Raw genomic sequence first — 22343 nt, 5'->3', positions numbered from 1 at the left:
GGCTGGGATTGAACACGTCTTAATTAAAGCCCAAAGACAGCAAAACAAACTGTTTTCCAGGCAGGCCCATCGCACGGAGCTCGGATTTTCCTCTGCTAATGAATCAGGGTTGCTCACTCTTATTATGCCTCGGAATAGCAACAGGACTTTGGGTGAAGTCGATCAGGCCTGCGGCACACCCTGCTCCCTTCTCGTTAGTAACGAAGCAGAGGTGTTCAGTTTCATTTTGTGGTACCAGGAAAAGGAGGAAGGCATCTGCCTGTGAAGCCTGCAGCCTTCCTCCACCACGGCTACCCCTACACCTACCTTCACTCCAGAAGGGACACTCATACCTGGCCTAAACTGGCCGTGGTGGAGGGTCCCTCACTTTCCAAAACTCACATGGGTCTGGTGAACACAATACATACTAATTTCAGAAGCAAACTGACACGATAAGTCCATCACACCTTATGTTTTCCTTCCTGCAAGAGGACCTGTGGGCACACGTGTTGCCATGCCAGGGCTCCCCAGGCAGCCGAGCCCTGGGGAAGGTCTTCCAGGGCAACCACAATGGGGCAAAGACATGGGGAAATTTAGGATTTAGGGAGGAAACAGCCTTGCACTGAACAGCTGAAAACACAAGGGGACATTAAAGTGAAACTTTCTTCTCGGGAAGAGAAGGAAAAAGTAAACACCACACTCAATGTCTTTCCATTTGTCAGGTTATAGTTTGAAATGCACACGTTAGAAGATAAGTGTTTTCCAGGGAGGGGTATTTGCTATGGCCACAGTTTCCATCAGAACACAACTATGCATTGGTGGAAGCCCTAACACCACATTTTGACCATGGAAAGATGCTGTTTTTCTGGGGAAGACACCCTCAGAGACCCAGATGTTCTGGCAAAGACTCTGCTCCTGGAAGATGCCCTGTTCTTCAGCAATCCCTGAAACCAAGGTGAGCCTTCAGGCAGCGGTGGGGAATCTCACGACCCCCTCAGCAGCTCTCCCCTTCCTAGAGTTCCTTGCAAGGAGCTTCTGAGTGAGGAGAAGTCTCACTTTGTTCTCTCCTGGGGTATTTTTCAAACCCAGTCATGGTATGTTCAAGCAGAGCCCCATTTTCCGACTCGCTCCCCTGCCCACAGCTTGTCCGAAATTTCAGCCCACCCCGGCATCTCCTTCAACCACCACCCTTAATCTCCCTTTTTTTTTTAAAACTAACCTTAACGATTTGAAGTGCACTGTCCAACACTAGGCTATTGAGACTGGAGAAAAACCTGCCCTCGACTATCAACAGTTTATTAGGGGCTTAACTGAAGTGACCTACTGTAGCAGCATTCAGCTGAACGGGGCCATGGGCTTTCTGTGGAGAGGAGAAGAATTGAGGGTTTCATTAAAAAGTAATTTGTGCTTTTTACTCATTCATTCAACAGGAGTCTCAATTGCTCTTTATTCACACAGAGTTAATACAGTATTACAATGCTGCTCAATGAATGTATGGTAACAAAAGAAAAATTTCACATTTTGAAAGGGAAAAAAAAAATAAATCCTCGCAACTGCAGTAAGATTGATGACTACTTAAAAGATTACAGAAATCTTTTTCCGTCTATGCTTATGCTTAATGATGGAATATTAAGGATTTTTAAAATCCATTCAGCCCAAACTAATAAATTTTGATTTATTGCTGCACATGGAAAAGACTCCTGAAAGTGAAAGGGGATACGCTCAGCCGACGGGAAACAGCAAATTAGACAGGTACGATACAGGTGTCTCGGGCTCGGAGGAGGGCAAAAGATTAACTCTGAAAAAACAACACAGCAAGAAGAGCAAACCAGTCTCTAGCTTTTACTGGCACGAGCAATCCTCGGCCGTGTAAGTTACACCCCTGATGACAGCGCTCTCCTCACTGACTAATAACCCTTCCTTGGCTGAATAGAGGAGGGGGGTCAAGTTTTACACAGTTTTTGGCAACCATGATTTATTGACAATCACCAAATTTCCACTGTGAGTTACTCCTAAACATTACTATTCAAAGTTTAATCTGAAATGAGTGATCTGTACGTACCCACAAGTGACTAAAAATAGCTATAAATTACTACAGCACTTAATAAAACCCCTCTTTTCAAAACACCAGCTATTTTTGTCCAAAATATACAATGATTTCTGTAATGTCTGGAATGCACAGCCATTCCACAAAACCTATCTGTCCTAGAAATGCTTTTTCTTGCTAATGAACAAAATACAGGGGACACAAAAAGGTACTGAGTGTTTCTTCCCCCTCTTCCAGATCGTCGCTCTAAATGCAATGTCTGAAAATTTTTGGTAGCTCTGTACATCTTTAATTGAATCAAACGTATTTCCAAAAAAAAAAAAAAATTTGTTCAACCAGCACAAATGACATGTTGATCTGGAAAAAGTCGAAGATTGAACGAGGTCAGGGACTGAATTATCCCATTTGCCCCTGAATAACTTAATCTCTCTCTCTCTGTTCAGACCACATTGGATTATAAGGTCAGAGCAGAGTGAGGAATCTTTAGCGGCGTTTCTCCAACCTGCCTGAAAATAGAATCTCTTATTTTGCGTGCCACAAACTCGATGATCAGTTTCAGCAATAAAATGTTTACTCTGTTAAAAGAACACATAAATACTGGTACTCATGCTAATTTACAAAAAACTATAAAAAAGTAAGTATGTTGCTCTATATCCACATCTGCCCCTATTACAAAACATTTATATCCAAATTACAGTTAAACCAGCTAGATTAGTATAGTTTCCTTTTTTTTTCTTCTCCATCTTAAAGCAGAGATGGCTATTTTCTAACCCAGAAGCAGCTCGTTTTGCTCCATTCAATGTGAGCAACGTGAAGGCGATTTTACTTATGGGAGATAACTTGGACACTTCTGGAGAAAAATGGTCAGAATGGCTGAAATACTTTGTCTTCATTTTGAATAGCAAAAGGTTAAATTACCCGTTCAACTTGTATCGCATAAAATAGAATATACAATTTTTTTTTCTTATTTCCCTTCTTGAAGAGATAAGCAGTAGCTACAGGAAACTGCATTTATTTGAAATGCCTGAAACCAGCAGCAGCCTCGCTAAAATAACTGACAGACACCGAGCACCTTTTTTGGCAAGAAGTTTAAAGCAGTATACAAGTCCAGCACCTTTTATTTGCCTTGTCCTCTGGGATTCAGCTTTAATTTGGATAATTTTGTTATCTCTTTATCTCCTACCAAAAGAAGTCTTTTCTGTGCATTTTTTTCCCAGGACCTCTGATGGAGAAAAATGTACATTTCACCCTTCTGAGAAATAACCTACGTGGGGCTCTGCATCAGAAGGACTTGCTGCCTTCTTACAAAAGTTCTGCTTTTTTCCCTTAATGAGCAGAAGGCGAGACTGTGCAAACAGACAACAATCTTAAGATAAACTCCTGTTTTAAACACTATTTTTTCTTCCCCACTTCTGAAAAGGCCCAGTCTTTCTAGGGTATTTACTGTCACAGAAACTAAATGAATCCTTGCCTGTGACATCAGCTGCCATCAACGCTTCTGCCCTGATGACCTTCACCTGAAGAAATCCCACATCCTTCATGTTATGAAACATCGCCATTAGACTCTAAAAAAAAAAAAAAAAAAAAAAAAAAAAAATTGTGTACAAAAAAGTCCAAGAGAGTTGTCTCCTAAATTTAAACTAGCAACCAGATTGGTTCTTCCTGCTGAGAAAGTCATACAAATTGCTTGGGGGCTGTCTTGTGGTGGTGGGGATTTATGTGTTTGGAAGCGACCTTAAAGATCACCTTGTTTAAATCCCCCTGCCGTGGGCAGGGACACCTCCCACTAGACCTAGAGTGCAGTACCAGAGAAGATGTTTCACAATCAATAAATTAAAAATCCCCATAAAACCCTAAAAAAAAAAAAAAAAAAAAGAGAAATAATTCTGGATTGCAAAAAAGAAAATAGAGAAACCAAAAGCAGTATTAGCAGTCTCCTCCCTACCCCAGATATGTGTAATTCTGTCAAACGTAGCAATGCTTTTAAATACTCCTTTCTGAAGAATGTACAGTTTCTTTCAGTGTTTTGCAACTTTAACTTACCAATGAGAAATGTGAAGGGAAAATGAGGAGATGAATGATTAAATATAATACTGAATTAATCCCCTAATAGTACATGAACAACTGTGTGTTGAAATTTTAAACGGTAGCAGTGTATTAACAAAATTAATACAAACAGTAAAACACTTTCTCTCCCTGAATGCTCTTCTGAGATCTGTGTTCACATTTTCCCCTCGATGGCTCCAATACTATTTTAAACAGTGTCAAAGGGTCAATATTGGGTTTTTTTGTAGTTGACCACTACACACAAGCCTGCATATAGCATCTATGCATATATAAGCTTGCACATGGCTTGCAAATAACACGAGCAAAAACCATCAAAAGAGGATTATAACAACTTAATAACATTTATAATAATCACATGCAAAAAAGATTTTAAAAATGAATTAAAAGATGGTTCCAGTTTCACGGCAACAAGCTCTTACTATAAATATTTTTTAACATAAATTTCTACAACATCTGCATATATTAAAAAGTGGAAGAAAAAAACTAAAGAATAGACTAACACTTGCATTTATTCATCCAATAGAGTTTTACAAAGCCGTGTGGAAGGTGCGCTCTGTTGATGCTCTTTTTTCTAATAACTCGAAGTAACAAACCAGGAGCATTGCACCAGGCAGGTGTGACACACCAAAACACTCCAGCTCTGATTTTGAATATGATTTAAAAGTTGCAGCATTTCAAACGACAGAACACTGAATGCAACTGTGAATCTGCAATCAATTAATAACAAACCTGGCATTATCATTCACTGTTTAAATAACCAAGCGGAGAAACCCCAAAAGAGGAGACTAAAATTAGGTTTTCAAATCCATTTTAAATCATATGTATACGTGGCCTAATTTTTGGATGCTTTTGCAATGTCTTGTTCATAAATACTAGCACGTACCTTTATTTTGAAATATTTTAAAATGAGGACTAATGCATTTAATGCCTTTGGCCTTTTCTCAAATTATAATGTGGGGCCGGTGAAACCTTTTCCACGGCTTATGATAATGCCCAGATTTCCAGAAAATGCAAACATCCGGTAAAACACCAAGTCAACAATTCTTTCATTTATTATGAAGGCAAAATCGACTGTTATGGAAAGCCGGAATAAATAACATCCCTGATCTGAAAACCACAGGTGCTGCTTAAATGAAATATTAAATGTCAGCCGGCAAAAGCTGCCGCCTGTTTGTGCATAGGTAACCTATCCATTAGCACGTTGGACGTATAATATGTAATATGCATCGCTGTCTCTTTATTAATAGGACAATTCTAACAGTTAAATCACACTCTGGTATTAATTTCAGGAGCCCCAGCTGACCCTTGGCTGTTCACAGGGGGGGTCTGACCTTGGCACGCTGAAAGGAGGGATCTGCTGGGGAGCCCCACACGCTACATACGTGTGAACACGTGTGTGTGTGTTATCACAGGAGAATGGTTAAGGCATTTTTATCATTTTTTTCAATACGTGAGCGGCCAGAAATGTGGCTGATGGTCAGCTCCAATCAGTGCACACCCATCAGGGGCAGTGCTGTTAGGGTCAGACACACCTCGGCACCGTCCCTTGGAAGCCTCTGACTGGAACCAGTACCAGCACAGAGATCATCCTGCTCCCACACCAGGACAAGAGGGGAAGGGTTTGCACAAACCTCCCCACATTTTACCCAAGTTTCCCACCGAGGGAAACAAACACCAAGGCTCAGACAGAAAACAAAGGCAGAGCCAGCCAAGGGACGGCCCCCCCTCCCCGCAGCGCCCTGCACTCCCCTCTCTCCAAATTTCATCAAAAAGGCACCAGTGCTCTATTATACTCTCCCACCTTTGTGAGTGTGCAGCAGAACCATTATTTTTGAACTTTTTGGTTGCAGTGAGCTGGCTGGCTGGGATTCTTTCACCCCTGGCTGCGGGGGCTGCTGGAAATGTATACAACACCGTGGCCGAGGCTCCGGGAGGAGCAAATGGCTTTAATGCATTACTTTAAATACATAACTTTAAGTAATGATTTATCAGATGGTATTCTGTCTTCTTATTTATGATTATTGTTGAAGGCCTCAAAAACCCACATGGTTTCTGAAGCCTGAAATTTCCATAGCAGAGCAATCCGTGATTTGCTGCGAATCTTTCCAGCCCTCAATAGATGGGGAAAGATTGAAATGCTCTGGAGATGAGTCCTCTTTATTTTTTTAATGAAAGGCTGTATAATATATTTTCTGTATGGCTGCAGCAGCTGTCAGGGAGAGCATCTCAGTTCAGCTCTATTATGGGAGAAGCAATACCCCATCCTATGGCATGGAGATACACTGAGGGGCCAGCCCTGATTGACAGCTTGTCACCATGACGTCTTATTCCATCTCTGTTATGGAGAAAATTAATGTCACACCACCAGCCTTATGACTCGCTGTCATCTTAGAACTGCTCACCTTTTATCAATGCTCTAAATAACATTTCAAGCCCATCGTCTCACGGTGGACAATCTGGTCAAGGGACATTAAATCGGATGACTGTGAAATGTCATAATAAAAATGGAATGCTAACAACTTCTTCTCTAAACTAGCTCCTCTGGTTTTTAAACTGTGACAAGGGGGACCGCGGGTTCAGCACACCCGTTCTGAAAAGGTCATACAATCTCTCTTGGTCCGTACCCATTAATGCGCCCCCCTCCTCACCCCAAAAGGAATTAATCTTTTTCAGACAATTGTGGTAAAATAATGGTTCAAACAGTAATGCCTGTTTAATTTGTAAGGCTCTGATGTTCAGCTACAAATGGTTAAATGACAGTAATAGAGTCATTTTCCAAGGCTATTTGATCTGATGGCAAGGTCAGCTCATTAACTGTTTTTTTGGCCGCAGAAAGGGTGCAAAATACATTTCTCAGATGGGAGCTGGATTTCTTTAAGGGGGCGAAAAATAGAAACCCCCAAAATCCAGCCTGTCGGTGGGGAACAGTACATCTTGCTAATTGCGTATTCTTTCTTTGTATTGGTTCTGCAGCAGAGATATGAATACCAAAGGCAAATTGAACACCGGTGAAAATAAACTACTTGAATTTCAATAATCCTTGTCATTTCTTCGGCTGTCCACCGGTCATTTTAATAAGAACAGTAAAATTTATCAAACATTTTATATATTGATGCTACAGTTTTCAAAAACACACAATGAGAAACTCACGCCTCCATAATCAGAACATCTTCCAAAAATAAAAATGTTTTCAAATGCATACAGGAATGTAAATACAAGAAAAGACACATATCCATAAATGTGTAATAAAAGGAAATAAATAGATCAGTCTTAACGCGATATAATTATGCTCTACACCGGGGACAAAAAATGGAGAATTTAGGAAAACTGATTAATAATACACACTTGAAACACGTTTCTATGCTGCCACTAAATTATCAAAACCATCAGTATCACTTGACTGCTGTATCACCACACACAGTAATCCACAGGAACAGGGTATTGCTGCACTTGGTAGCACGAAGTATGTCACACCTCACAAAAACACCCATCGCAAATTTATTATATTTATAAAGATCCATCCTGACACCCACGGACCGCCTTGGCGGATCCCAAAATGCGCAGCGACTCTCTTAATTGTAATTATTTCTCAGAGACGGTGCACAATACCTTAGCTCTCAGTTGGTTTAGGAATATTATGTTTAGCCTCGCTAAGTCACCTCTATTAAACTGTGTTTATGATAAGGCTATTGGTGTATGAGTTGTACAAGCATTAGCAGACAGCTGATTCCGTGGAGATAGCCAGAATAAATTTGCTGAAGCGCACATCCTGCTAATCTGTTTGAAGAATATTGTACAGCATTAGTACTAGCACTTCATGTTATCTGCACAGCCTGATAAGGTACATCTTTATTAAATTCAGTTATTGAAAGGATGTCAGTCATGGAATAGGAATATTTTAAAATCTGGGGGAAAAAAAAAAAATAAAATTAAGCGGCTCTTTGTTAGTCAGAGCTTGGTTTAATGGCTGAGTGTCTAGAGAAGCCTTTCTAAACACCTGGCAGCATTGTACAATAAAAGCTTTGTAATTTTAAGTGGAAATAGCTTTTTTTTCCCTTTTTTTTTCCCCTCTTCTTTCTCGGTGTGTAGTGAGACAGTTACTTTTAGTGATTCAGGCGTCAGCAAATGCTGGAGTAAGAGCTCCCCTCTCTGTTGCTTTGATAAAACTGCACAGATTCTGTGCAATGTGAGGATGCTGGGAAATGAAAATAATTCGCCTCTGAATATTTTGAAGTGGAAATATTGTTTAGAACTATTATTTTGAGGGTACAAAATCCTGCCCCAGCCCCCAGTGCGCAGACAAAAAAGTAGGTTTTCTTGCCCCTTTAGTAGATGGTCCAAAAAAAGCCAAGAGCTACGGGCACCTAAAGCCATCTGGCATAAACACACTCTGGAAACTGCACTGAGAGACCCCTCAGTTATTGTGTGATTAGTGAAAACTATCTGCAAGGCAGCGAAATCAACTTCTTGATAGCACATGATCGTATCAAAGAGCTGAATTACTATTTTAAAAATACCTTCTTGTGTAAAGATGGTTTGTAGCCTGTGTGATGTTATCCGTACCGGCCACGATAATATTAGCAACTAGTTTAAATGACTGTCATTGGCTGAGGATATAAGGGATATATTTAGATTTTTTCCCCCCCTACATGAAAGCAAACATTTTGTGAACAAAGGGTAAGAGAGAAGAACTCCATACATATCTCTTGAGTATCTCCTCCCGCTCCTTCTGGTCCTCCAGGGAGGTGCCGGAGAGGTCGGAGATGGTGACGGCAGCCGAGGCGGTGAGGGTCACCAGCAGCACCAGGCACCCCTCTCCCTCCTCCAGGGGCATCTCCAGCTTGTGGGTGTGCTCCCTGCTCAGGCTCGAGAGGTCCACCTGGCACCTGAAAACAGACATTCTCATCAGGCTGGGGCTTCCCTCACCTCCCCTTGCTTGCATCCCATGGGACAAAAAAAAAACCACCCCAAACGAGTAGAAATTGGAAGTCTGGAAGGACTTTTCTGCAGCTTCAACCCATGATGCTTCCTTGACTGTATTTTTTGAAAGGCTACAACCTGTCAAGCATGTGAATAAGGAGTGCTAAAAAGAACACACAGGCACCAGGAACCAAGTGAGCTAATACGCCCCGCTTGAACCCAAGTCAAAGAGAATTTTAAAAATCCAGCTTCAGATTCAAAATGTACTTCTAATTACACCTCTTTCATATACACAACTTTTGACGTGAACATTTCTGATGCCATTTCTGGGGCAACAGGCTGCCCAGGGAGGGGGTGGAGTCCCCATCCCTGGCTGTGTTTAAGGGCCATTTAGATGCAGTGCTGAGGGACATGGTGTAGGGGAGGACTTTGTAGAGTAGGGGAGATGGTTGGACTCGATGATCCCAAGGGTCTCTTCCAACCTCAATGATTCTATGATTCGTCTAACAACAGGAAAAATCCTCTCTTAAAACAACCAATAAATCCATGTGGACTTAATTGTGGTGGAGTTAAGACCAAACACACCTTGAGCACCACCCAGGAGGCTCCTCTCCCACCATGAGCTGGGGGTCAAACCTTCTCCCAGGATCAAACCTGGTGTCCCCACCAGGTGTGAGAGGAGGTGTTTGGGGTTGTGATGAGCAGGGAACTCCAGGAACGGGTCCACCCCACCTGCACCCACCACATGGAGAAGGGTTCACACGCACCAGCCGGCAGAAACAGCCCCAAAATAAAAATTAGAGCACGGAAGGGAAACAGCATCACTGCTAACAAAGGGCCGGACACGGGCTTTTAATTAAAGAGAGAATGCCTTAGGGTTAGTAATTAGCCTGCTTAGAATTTTTAATGTTTTAATTTGTGCAATGCACAAGTTTGGACTTCCCCAGACTGCGGCTCCGAGCGTGCCTGGAAATTCAACGTCCCATGTCCTGCACAGGAGTTTCTGTGAAAAAGCACTATTTGGAATACTTTCACTTATCGCATCCCCCAGCAGCGTTTTGCCAATTCATTACTCTAAATAAAAACAATAACAATATTGAAACAAGTAAATGAACGTATTCTACATGTAGTTAAGCCACCGAAGTCTCTACTTTTAACGGAGATTATTTAATGTGACAAGCACATGTTCTATGTGCCACTCTCACTAAACTAAACATCTAGCAAACTCTTTTCATAAAATGTCAATTGATTTTGAAGAGAAAGATAATGTGGTGACCGCAGGGCCAATAAACTGAGAAAAAGGTGGCAGACATGAATAAATAGGCATTTAAGGACAGGAAATAGCCAATTATGAGAATAAATGCAGCCTCATAAAATGGGGGCTGTGCTATCACAGGCAGATTAGATTTGCTACAGGAAAATTTTCTTTTAATTTTTTTTTTTTTTGGAAACATTTACTGTCTGTTGTGCAGCTGTCAAAATTAAACCCACTGCGAAGCTCATACAGTAACAAGGTTCAATTATTTTACAACAAAAACCATTTTGGACTGACGTAGCATTCTGAGCTTAACATTTACCATTTTTATTCTCAACTCTTAGGATGGGAAGGGCTGAGAAAGGAAATTAACAGCATGGAAGGACTAAAGCCAACGCTGTCAGTGTGGGCTGATGGTCAATATAAGTTCTGTACATATATATAGGCTGTTAAATTTTTATTCAGGCTGCAGTGAGGAGTATAAAGCTCTCCTTAAGATAACAAATATTGTAATCAACCATTCAATGCTGGCGTAGGTTAAGATGCCCCTGTTGTTAAATGTTCTGAGATAGTTTAAAATAGGTACCCTCAAAAATATGTCCCTGCAACAACATTGTGATTTTAACCAACAGTCACTGAAAAAAAACCACTCTAAACTCTCTCAGAGTCAGTAAAACAATCAGAAAGTTATTATTATACAAGTAATACAGAAATAATCCACCCCTCACTCAAAAATGGGCAACAAAAGCTACTTCCACCGGAACAAAAAAACCCCAACATGCATCAGAAAATGGCAATGACTGTAAAATCACAGGGTTTACATCAGAGCTACGAGCTCTGAGTTCTCCATTTCTGGAAGTTACAGCACTTTTGCACCATTAGCAGTGCACGCTGATTTTTACTGAGGCTGAAAGAAGCAACTGACAATTTGATTTTCCCCGCGCACCGTTCCTACAGAAATGTTCCTGGTAGCACCACACAGGGACCCTGAGAAATCTCCACGACCAGCCCCTCACCAGCTCTTTATTTCCTAAAATCAGACAAAGGGTTGGGACTGATCTGGTGGAAGCTTTTTCCAGCCAAAGCCTTAACCATTTTACAGGGAAAACATCCTGTGAAGGGTCCCTGGGTAATCGGATGAAAAACTGGGGTTCTTCCACCCCTGCACCTCAAGGAAGCCTGGGTTGTTTAAGGCATTACCTGAGCACTAACCCGACCCTGGAATAACCTTTACAGACATCAGTAGGAAACCCACAAAACTCCTTTTTTTTTTTTTTGGATTACGTTTCCTTACAAGCCCTGAAGTTAACAATATAATTCTAAAGATAAATAGCTTTGGAAAGCTCAGGTTGATGACGCCTCTTTACATTTTACTGAGAGTACATCCAGGATTTCCAAGGCTTAAATCCTCAGCAATGCTGAGTTTTACATCAGTTAAGATGTTCTCTGAACAGACATTTGTCACCTACAACTGTTTCCATGGAGAACAAAGATGCTTTGAGGATGAAGGTGAACCCAAATGTTACCAGTGGTGGTAATGAGCATATTGTGGTGGTAGAAATTTCTGTCTTGCCTTCTCAAACTGGGGACCATGAAAAACCAGAGCCTTTTTGAGAAGGCCACAAGTTGTGTGTAACCAGCAGCTGTCACACTGAAAGTAGGAGAAAACAGTCATTTTGGACAATTCAGTTTCTTATGGAATTACTGTTCACATGCTGCTGCTGAAAGAAAAAGTTCTCCACGCGTGAAGGGGCTAGCATGAAAAATTATGGCAAAAATAGCCATTAATTCCATAGACAGATTTTCAAACATGGCTATAAATCACATTTTAGGGCAGTTTGAATATTTTGCTATGGTCCCTCCAGTGCCCACATTCCGCCAGCATCGGCAGAGCTGACCCTGGGAAGAGGCACGTCCCCCCAAAATCAGTGCCCCACGGGAAGATCACCAAGCATGGGGCAAATCTGGGATTCTTATGCCCAGAGAGATCAGGAGGGAGAAAACCCACCACCCAAGTGCCTGAATCTGATGGGCCAGAGGAGGGCAGAGAAGAAGCTGCAGAACCAGGGCACGGCTCCCAGGCAGGAAGACGGGAAGGTTCAAGGGGATTTCACCACTTCTCTGAAACTGTGCTCAGTGTGTTAATCGCCCAAACTGTTAGAAATACATTTCTGATTTATTTTTAATTTGAATATATCTGGCCTTTGGTTCTTTTCATGCCTTTCTTTACTTGGTTGAAAAAGCCTTTAGTGCCCCGTATTTTCTTCTAGCGAAGGTACTCATATACCATAATCATATCTTTTCTTGATCTTCCTTTTGATATGCTAAGCACCTCCAGCTCCCTATACATTTCCTTGGAACGCATCTCCTGCAGCCCTCAAATGACTTTTTTGTAACTTTTCTGATCCAGTGAAATTCTCCCGCAATCCTTTTTCAAGTGTGGAAGCCAGAACTCTATGTAGCATTTTATTATCAGCATGTCTGAGAGGTAAAAATCACCTCCCCTCTCTAGTTCTAACAGAACCCAGAATGTAAGACCGCGTTGGCACCCTGGTGAAATATCCTTGCTAATGAATGAATTACAAAGGTAGCGACATGACATAGAAGGCCTCTTAAAAGCCAGGTGGCCAGGCAAGGGAGAGGCAGCAGATAGTGAGATCATTTTCTCACATGACAAAATAAAGCATAAAAGAGGAATTGGCACAATCCTAAGTGATAGGGACAGAAAAGCACCACTTGGCTACAACCCAGGCAACTTAATTATCATCATGACTCGTTGGGGAAGGCAGCCTTTCAACTCCGCCGCCATCCGGGTCTACGCTGCTCCAAAGGATGCCAAGGAGAGGGAAAACTGTGCAATTCTGCAATTAGAAGTGAGCTGGACACACATCAGACGCCGCGAGGCACGAACTGCTACAATTTGTGAGACTCCGTCTCCTTTATGAGCCCAAGAGTACAATGTTCCAGTAAAAAAAAACCAAGAAACGAAGGGCGAGGGGGAATTCTGCCCAGCGCCGGCAGAAAAACGGCAGGGCTCGGAGAGAGGGGGACTGCAGCAAGGAGAAGTTCCAGGGAGAAGCAGACTTCAAAGTGCAGAGATAATGAGAAAGAAATAAAACGACAGACCCCACACGATGCTCGAGATAGGTGGTGGGGAGAGGTGAGAGACTGAAAACAGGGAAAGCTCCCCAAGGAGCTGGAGGCTGCAGCTCCGCTAAGTAGGGCAGCCACGGCGCAGAGAGCCTGGGAATATGGAGGGTCCCCGGGATGCTGGGAACACTCAGGATCTGGGAAACGGTGCTGCTGGGTGCCAGGCAGCAGGGAAGTGTCCTGTGGTTTGGGGTAAGTCGGTCTGGGGCACGGCGCAGAGAGCCTGGGAATATGGAGGGTCCCCGGGATGCTGGGAACACTCAGGATCTGGGAAACGGTGCTGCTGGGTGCCAGGCAGCAGGGAAGTGTCCTGCAGTTTGGGGTAAGTTGGTCTGGGTCAGGGAAATAATGAGCTACACGACATACAGGACAACCTCACCCCTCCCTGAGCAACGCCGGAGCAGGGACAGGCACACTGCTGGCTAAAAGAAACACAGTCCATGCCACAAAATCCTGCTGGTGGGTTTTGAAGTGACTGATTAACATTTTCCTAAGCACAGCTCTTCACAGTAGAACTACAGATTTACTTTTTGAATTGCAGAGACAGACAAAGGTACTTGCAGAGGTTTCACCTTGGGGTATTTCCTACGCCGTCCCCCTGGCACAGCCATGCTCTGCAGACACGCACCATCAGTGAAATGTGTTTTCTACCACACAATTAACAATCTCCTCTGCTCAAGCAGTCTATTGCTTTGATGAAAACTATGTCTTCCTACGTGGTTCTCCCCTCTCTAGCTGGTCCGAGCAACTTCACAAGAGCTTTCAGGCCGCTCCAATCTGTGCCTCCCACAAACCACCCCCCAACACCCCCAGCCTCTCCCCACGCTGACCCTCACTTCCAGGCAGACACCCCACTTTTCCTTCCCCTCTCCTCTTATTTTGCCACTCTCACTTCAGTTAGGGGAGGACACTTCCACAGAGGGTCAGAAGAAGGATCCATAAACTAATCCAGCCTGTGTGCAGCATCCTGTTTTTCAGAATCCACTGGGGAATAGTATCAATTTTCCAACACTACGTGACAGTAACAACTGTCAGTAAGAGTTGTAAATAATAACAAACCTGGTAAGGAAAAGTTACTCAAGATTTGTGAGACAAAACTGAACCTTTTTGGCTTTCTAGCAAAAGAGCAGCACCTTTGCATTAATAGAAGAAATTAAAATGTGCAGAAATAGTAATACATAAGGTGGGGAACACCTGAAGGCCAAACTTAAGAGATGCACACCGATATTTACATCCAACTCCCTTTGAGAACAGTCAGACAAGGAGATGGCTCAGCACATCTCAGGATTTGTCACAGGCAGGCTGACAAGTAGCATTTTTAGATTTAAACGCTTTGGGCAAAACCTTCATTTTACATCGAGAAATGCATCTGCAATAATTCAACTTTAGGCATCACGAAAAGCCAAGGAGCTGCTCCCGACCCGGGCTGCGCAGAACCGCTGCCGAAATCACACGGGCACCGACTTCAGAGCCCAAACCAACAAACTCTGTATGAACCATTAGGCTTAAACTTTGACAATACCATATCCTTCCAAAGCTACTCCAACACGCAGACATTTTCAAACCACCATGTAAAAAAAAATATTTGGAAAATCAGCATAATAAAATCCTGTTTACTCTGTATGAACCATTAGGCTTAAACTTTGACAATACCATATCCTTCCAAAGCTACTCCAACACGCAGACATTTTCAAACCACCATGTAAAAAAAATATATATATTTGGAAAATCGGCATAATAAAGTCCTGTTTGCAAATCCAGAGGAGCATGTTTTGACTCCCTGGAGTTTTTCAAAATTGAGAAAACTTCCAAGATTCATCTGTTTCAACATAAACACATAAAACTCTCACACCTACTATTCAAAACTTCTTGGGCATTTAAAAAAAATTCCTTTTATTCCCTTTAAATACCCTTTTCGGGTATTTAAAAAAGGAAATTCCCAGCATTTTAATATAAATCACAATCTCCACAACTTCTCCAGAAAAGGATCTGGGAAGAAACATCATCAGGAGCACACTTAGTGTCCTTGGCTCAACTTTATACGCCTGTTGGAGCAGCCATACACAGCTTTACAGCACACTCAGTTCCCTCTGGTAACCTTCAGTCTCCCACAGCTAAATCACATAAATTCCAGTGGAGAAAAAAATTAAAAAAAGTTCCCTCTGGTAACCTTCAGTCTCCCACAACTAAATCACATAAATTCCAGTGGGAAAAAAAAATTTAAAACCAAACAACTGAAAAAGACATAAATATTTTATATGAAAACCCCACTTCAGTTTAGAACTTTGAGTAGTGTAGCCCTGTGCTTTTAGATTAATGATGCAGCAGAACAGGTCACATATTGCTTGTACTTATGTGCACCAAAAAAAACCCCTCCACTATGAAAAAAATTATCAGAGAAGGCATAGCAGATTAGGTGTCAAAAACCTAAATACTTAATTTTCAGTATCTTGAATTTTGTACTTCACAACATGCATTATACGGTGTGCACCCACGCACACACACCACCATTCTGAATTTTCATGACGATATTCAGAGAGATTATAGGATGGTTCAGTTTTCTACAGATAAAATTAATACATAGCTTTAATGAATATACTATGCACAAGGGCTTTTGCTCTTAATTTGCAACAGATTGGAAAAAAGATAGTAGCATCTATAAATACTGATGAAAATAGATATAGATGAAGTCAACAGTAATTTCCTGGCACAAAATATGAGTAAAATTCAATGTCATTTTAAAGATAAACACCCATTTTTCATACCAATAAATAATGCTATAAATCCTGCCGTGCTGGATTGCAAATAACTTCAGCTGAATAAAACTGCATGACATGGGATTTACTTATCCTGTATGTTCACAGAAACAACTTGTTCTCTGACAGCACTCATTCTTGGCAATTTATTGCAGCTGTCAGCAGCCAATTTGTTCAGATTACTGCTATGCATAAAGGTGTAACAATCATGAGGATTTATTAGCTGATTATCGTAAAGGTGACAGTCAGGATCGCCTTCAAAAACGCAGATGATAAGAAAGTTAAATAATTACACGAAGATTAAAATCATTTCACCTTCATTCTGATCCTAGTATTGCCCACATAAACTTACTGCGGTATATGTTTTTAATCACGGGAGTATATTGACTCAATATGGAAGAGAAATGATTTACTCGTAGCAAAAACACGTGAATATTGCATGTACTAAAACTGAACAACATACACACATACATGTAAGAATTTCTACTTATCAGATGGAGTAATGACTTGTGCTGCTCAGGCAACTCCACATGGTGATCTGAATGCTCAAAGGCTGCCCCTGTGGCTTTAACTGCTGGTTCTTTCCAAAAAAAGGACTTCTAGATCTCATGTCTTCGGTCCTGGAATGGGTTGGGTTTTTTTTTTTTTTAATTATATTTAGAAGAATGTCAGAATTTAACCTCCTGCACGATGAAACTCAGTTCTGGTCAAGCCCAGTGTCTCCTCATACAAATCAGTATATGAATCGAAATGTATTTTTCTTTTGCATGAGGAAATGGCCTCAAGTTGCGCCAGGGGAGGTTCAGGCTGGATATTAGGAAAAATTTTTTCCCTGAAAGGGTTCTCAGCCCTTGGAATGGGCTGCCCAGGGAGGTGGTTGAGGCCCCATCCCTGGAGGTGTTCAAAAGACGGGTTGATGTAGTGCTGGGAGGTCTGGTTTAGTGATGATGCTCCTTGTTTGTTGTGTGGGTGTCTATTTTTGTCAGTTAGGTTGACGGTTGGACAAGATGATCTTTAAGGTCCCTTCCAACCTAGAAGATTCTGTGATTCTGTGACACCTTTTTTTTAAGGCTTTTGAAAGCCCCAAAGAAACACTAAAATGTTTCTTGGATTTCAGTTTTTTAGGGCATCCTAAGACAGAAGTTCACAAGGTGCTACCATCCTTTAAACTGTCATGGAGAATGCAGAGCTGAGGATCAAATGGATTTTAGAAGCACATAAAGCTCAAAGATCAGAACAGAAACCAAAGAGTGACCATCTCACTCCAGGAACTGCCGTGCTGGGGTACCAAACAGGAGCTTTACGCTCGCTCTGGGACAGACACATCTTTCTCCTCCTCTGAATCAGGATGCCACGCAGCCACTCTCACCCTCTCAACACCCTCCTCCCTCTTACCGACCCCCCCTTCCACTCCATCACAGAATCACAGAATCACAGAATCTTAGTGGTTGGAAGGGACCTCTGAGATCATCGAGTCCAACCACAAAAAAAACCAAAAAAACAACAAAAACAGAACAAAACCAAACAACAAAAAAAAACCAAAAAAACCAAAAAAAACCACACACCAAACAAATACAAAACACACCACACCAAACGCCCACCAAAAACACCGCACCCACCAACTAAACCCCACACTCAACACCTCACCATAAACCAATAACCTTGGGCACTAGAGCATGCCCTGAAGAGCCATGTCTATACGTTTCTTAAATACCTCCAGGGATGGTGACTCCACCACCTCCCTGGGCAGGCTGTTCCAGGGCCTGACCACCCTCTCAGGAAAGTAGTTCTTTCTAATATCTAATCTAAATCTCCCCTGCCACAACTTCAGACCATTTCCTCTGGTCTTGTCGTTCATCCTTTGGGAGAAGAGGCCAACCCCCACCTCTCTACACCCTCCTTTCAGGGAGTTGTAGAGGGCAATGAGGCCTCCCCTCAGCCTCCTCTTCTCCAAACTAAACATGCCCAGTTCCCTCAGCCTCTCCTCATAGGACTTGTTCTCCAGGCCCCTCACCATCTTGGTGGCTCTCCTAAATCCTCCTAATCTCCTAATCTCCTAATCCTCCTCCTGCCAGGCTGCCCCAAGGCCCCAGTCTCACTTCCATGTCTTCAGCCTGCCTGGACAGCTTTCCTTCACCTTCCTGCCCTCAAGAAAGGATGGCCAGTCCCAGCCCTCGCAGTATGAACACATATCCCACCACCACCTCATGATGTTCCCAGCTTCATCCTGGCCCTTCACATGCTGCAGCCTAACGAGTGTGGTGACACACACAGGGCCCACACAAGTCTACTTGGTCACATTTCCCACTTCTTTCATTTCACTGAAGTGTAGCTGAGATAGTGTTAGTCCAGGAGAAGTTATGACATTCTGTTCTGAAATAAAATTTGCAAGTTATGAAGTTGAGCAGAGAAAAGCATTTCCACTCAAGGGGGGTTCCCATGGTGTTTTCCAGGAGGGACCTGGAGTTTATCCCTTCAGCCTTCCACCCAAAGGCCCTGTTCACCCACAGCTCAGTTTGGAACACTGGAACAGTTTTAGGGATGGATCTCTTCAAAGCTCAATAATGCCTGATTTGCAGGGGAAGTTCTGCTGACCTTCAGGTGTGCTCATCAAGCAGATGAAGATGGAGGACACAAAAAACCAACACTGTGGATGAGAGGTGAGAACTGCTCCTTACACAAACATTTTTGTTCTGTTTTCTCAGTTTGGTTTGCTGTTTCCCTCAATGAGCAGGATCTCCTCAATCAAGCATGGCTTCTCCATGGCCGTACTTTGGACAGGCAGGGCATATTGAAGAAATAACTGTTTTCACTGCATTTAATACACATATTCCTGTATAATATAAGAGCTGCTGCTTGCATGTGATTCAAGAAAGCGGGAAGAGCACAGTATGATGAAAGGGATAACTCTCCATCACTGAGCAATCACACCAATACTACCACGATGGCTTTTATTTCCCTCCCACAGACTCATTATCACTTTTCTTGGAACCTGAGTCAAAATATTCCATTTATTGTATGTGCCTTGAGAGCCACAGAGCCTTAGCCATAGACCATGACCCAGTCCACATGCTCAGAGTCTGTACTGTCTGGACCAAAGTATTTCCCACTTTTAGAGGCAGCCTCGAGAGGAGAAAGTGTGGAAGAGAAGTCGATGTAAAGTGGAGCTGTCAGGTGCCCGAGATTTTTATCCACAGCGACTGGAAAAGAGTATCAGGGAGGGGGAATATTAAGACCTATTTTTATATTCAGATTGAGGTTGACAAATGACAAAGTTTTTGATGGAAATCCTCACGGAGAGGAATCTGCTGGCAGGTTGCATTACCCAGAGATAAGGCACCAACAGAAGGTGTAATGAGAGAGTGTCTGAAAGGACAAACTGAGGAGGGACGTACACCAACAGCAGACAGGTTACAAAAATCAAGAGCAGCAAGATTTTGGGAGAAATGCCACTGATTCTGATAAAATCAGTTATATACTGCAGAAGCACTACAGCTTGGCTTTGTCCAAAGACCATCCTCTTTTTGATACACACAAGAATTACATCTACTGAGGAAAGTGGCAGAAAACCAAACAAAACAAGATTCTCCCACTGAAAAATTTCAAAGGCTTCAAGCATTCTTTTTAGAGAACACTATCAATTTTTTTTTGGCCTACATAATATGTAGAAATCATTTGTTACCTGCATGACAGCATGCAGTTACCAAAAATAAATATATGCACACTTAAGATACACAACTTTTTTAGATATCTGAAAAGCTACCTTGGCAAATTATGTGTTTGAAGTTACAAATTTTCCTTCTCTCATTTCTCTGTCGCGTTGTTATTTAGGTTTCAAGTGCCTTGCAGCAGAAAGGATGTCTTTTAATTCATGCAATGCTCTTAAAAGGACTTTACAATTACTGGTAACAGTAACAAGGTAAGTAAGTGCCACTTTGACAGTGTTCTGAAAAATCACACCTGAAAAACCTGCATCTCACCCTCTTTTGGATAAGAAAGTTAAAATGAAGCAGAAATTAGGCATCATTTCCCAAGGCATATCACGTACTGAAATAGGTCTAAATCATTAAGTTACTTCAGAAAAATAGCTGTTGTTGCCCCACGCACCAACTGATATCAAACAAGGGGAAAAATGCAGTGTAAACTTCAAATATAAAAGTATCACACCGTCCATAGGGTTTCAATATATAAAATAAAACCCTCCTATATATACTTTGGAAAAGTGGTTTTCTCAGATATTAAAGCCGTTTGCCTGCCACAGACTCTGCATGTATTCAGAGCTCCCACAATTTACAGTAGGAAATAGAGTATTATCCAACTGATATAATTTGGTAAAAAAAAACATTGCCCTAAACGTAATGAAAGGGAGGAGAAGGTCATCAGAAACACAACAGCACTGATATCAAAAGAACATGGCTTGGTCTGTGGGATTTGTATTCCTGCTTTTAACTACCAAAAAAAGCAATTCTGCTACTTATCAGTATCAACACCCTATTGAACGAATCTACAACCAATATTCTAACAAACAATCAAAATAGATGGGATTAATAATAATTACTCTTATTATGACTGTATGGATATAAATTAAAGTATGATGTAAACAACAAAACAGCACTGACTTTGTACAAAATCAGTAATCCAAGACAGCTTTTTTCGCATATAAATTAAAGTATGATGTAAACAACAAAATAGCACTGACTTTGTACAAAATCAGTAAACACAAGACAGCCTTTTTTCCCGGTTTTTTCCTAGTTAATGCCATTGTTAAAAAACATTATCCTCTTTCCTCCTCCTACACAGTACAATGGAGCGTAACCACACAAACTTATACCACTTCTTGAACTCCAAGAGAGATCCCACAGATTCAGTTTTCCTGAAAATGAGTCATCTTATTTATTTGCCCCAGTTGCTGTGTGTAGTCCTTTAAGACTCTCCTCTAAGACTCTCAATTATTTACCAAGCAGATTAAAAACTAAGCACATCATTTTTGTCTTTTGCGGCTGTCACAAGAGTTATTTCTCCTCCAAAAGCTGGACATTGCCCTTTGGAACCTCCTGCATCTTGATTATTGGGATAAACCTGGGATTTTCATTTTGGAAAACTTAAGTCTATCAATTGGTAAAAGCTGCCACCTACTGGTCAGTAAAAAGAATTTTACCCCAGGAAAGTAAAGAATTACATCAAGGCAGCGAACTGCACTGACACTTTGTGAAAAATCCTCCCCCACCTCTAAAGGAAAAAAAAAGGAAAGCAAGAACAAATGGTCATAAGAAATAGTTTCAACGGCAAGGCTCATTTTAATCATCTGCTCTCATCCCCAGGGAACAAGAAGGCTGTAATTGCACAAACCTGCCAATAAAATCATCCTTTTTGCCAGCATCTTTGTCCCACACGGTAATATCAATAATTCCACCTCGTTCTTCATAGAGATGAAAGTCAAACTGCTCCCTCCACTGAGGATTCAAAGTTTTTGGCATAATCTGAAAGGAGAGCAAAAGGAAAGTCATATTGCATTGTGCAGGCATACGCTTTCTTGAATTGTAAATTTGATCTTTAGACTCTGTTCAGGAAGTAGGTTTTTTTTCTGTTTGCAGTACGAGTATCTTAAGCAGTGAGAATTAAAAAAAAACATAGCAATTAGAAAAAATGCCTGGCCAGTTGTCTCATGCCTCTCTGATACAACAGCAACCTCCAGAATCCTGCAACCTGTCACCTTCAAAAGCCTCCTGAACAAAGGATTTACCCTGGGAATGGATCCATTTTTCTGTAGAATAATTACGCCCTCTTTTGAGTGACAGTCAGCTGCAAACTTATGTGACTGAGCCTAAAGGAAAACAAAGCACCTGCAATGACAAGTAGATGATGGCTGTAAGGATTTAAACAGAAACAATTTTATCATGTCCTCTTTCCCCTGTTGCAGTAATACTGGCAGAAAGGTGATACTGTGGTTTACTTTTTATGGAATAATATTCCTTTTTTTTTTTTTTTTTTCCCCAATACTGTATTTTACTTCCTTTCCTTTGCAACTCAGATGAAAGTAGCTTTCTCAATCACTTTCAGTCCAGTGTCACTTCTGACAAAAGAAGCCACTTCAATGGATTTCAGTCCATGTAGTTCCGACCACGCTCTGCAGAACAGAAAGCTTGTGGGTTTTTCTGCTGTAATGCAA

General features: G+C 41.7%; 1 protein-coding gene across 1 annotated transcript in view; it reads right to left on the bottom strand.

The window, feature by feature from the left end:
• The window catches only part of MCTP1 (multiple C2 domains, transmembrane 1), a 342368-nt gene that overhangs the window by 125351 nt on the left and 194674 nt on the right, over positions 1–22343 (bottom strand). The window contains exons 9-11 of the mRNA XM_014936839.1: positions 21524–21654; positions 8793–8979; positions 3498–3591 (exon numbers count right to left, since the gene is read on the bottom strand). Of these exons, the coding sequence (XP_014792325.1) occupies positions 3498–3591; positions 8793–8979; positions 21524–21654 (412 nt within the window). The remainder of the gene's footprint in view (positions 1–3497; positions 3592–8792; positions 8980–21523; positions 21655–22343) is intronic.

Source organism: Calidris pugnax, unplaced genomic scaffold (assembly GCF_001431845.1).
Source record: "Calidris pugnax isolate Ruff unplaced genomic scaffold, ASM143184v1 scaffold40, whole genome shotgun sequence".
Lineage (NCBI taxonomy): Eukaryota > Metazoa > Chordata > Aves > Charadriiformes > Scolopacidae > Calidris > Calidris pugnax.
The sequence above is the reverse complement of the archived record's forward strand: the minus strand, read 5'-3'. Positions and strand labels throughout refer to the sequence as shown.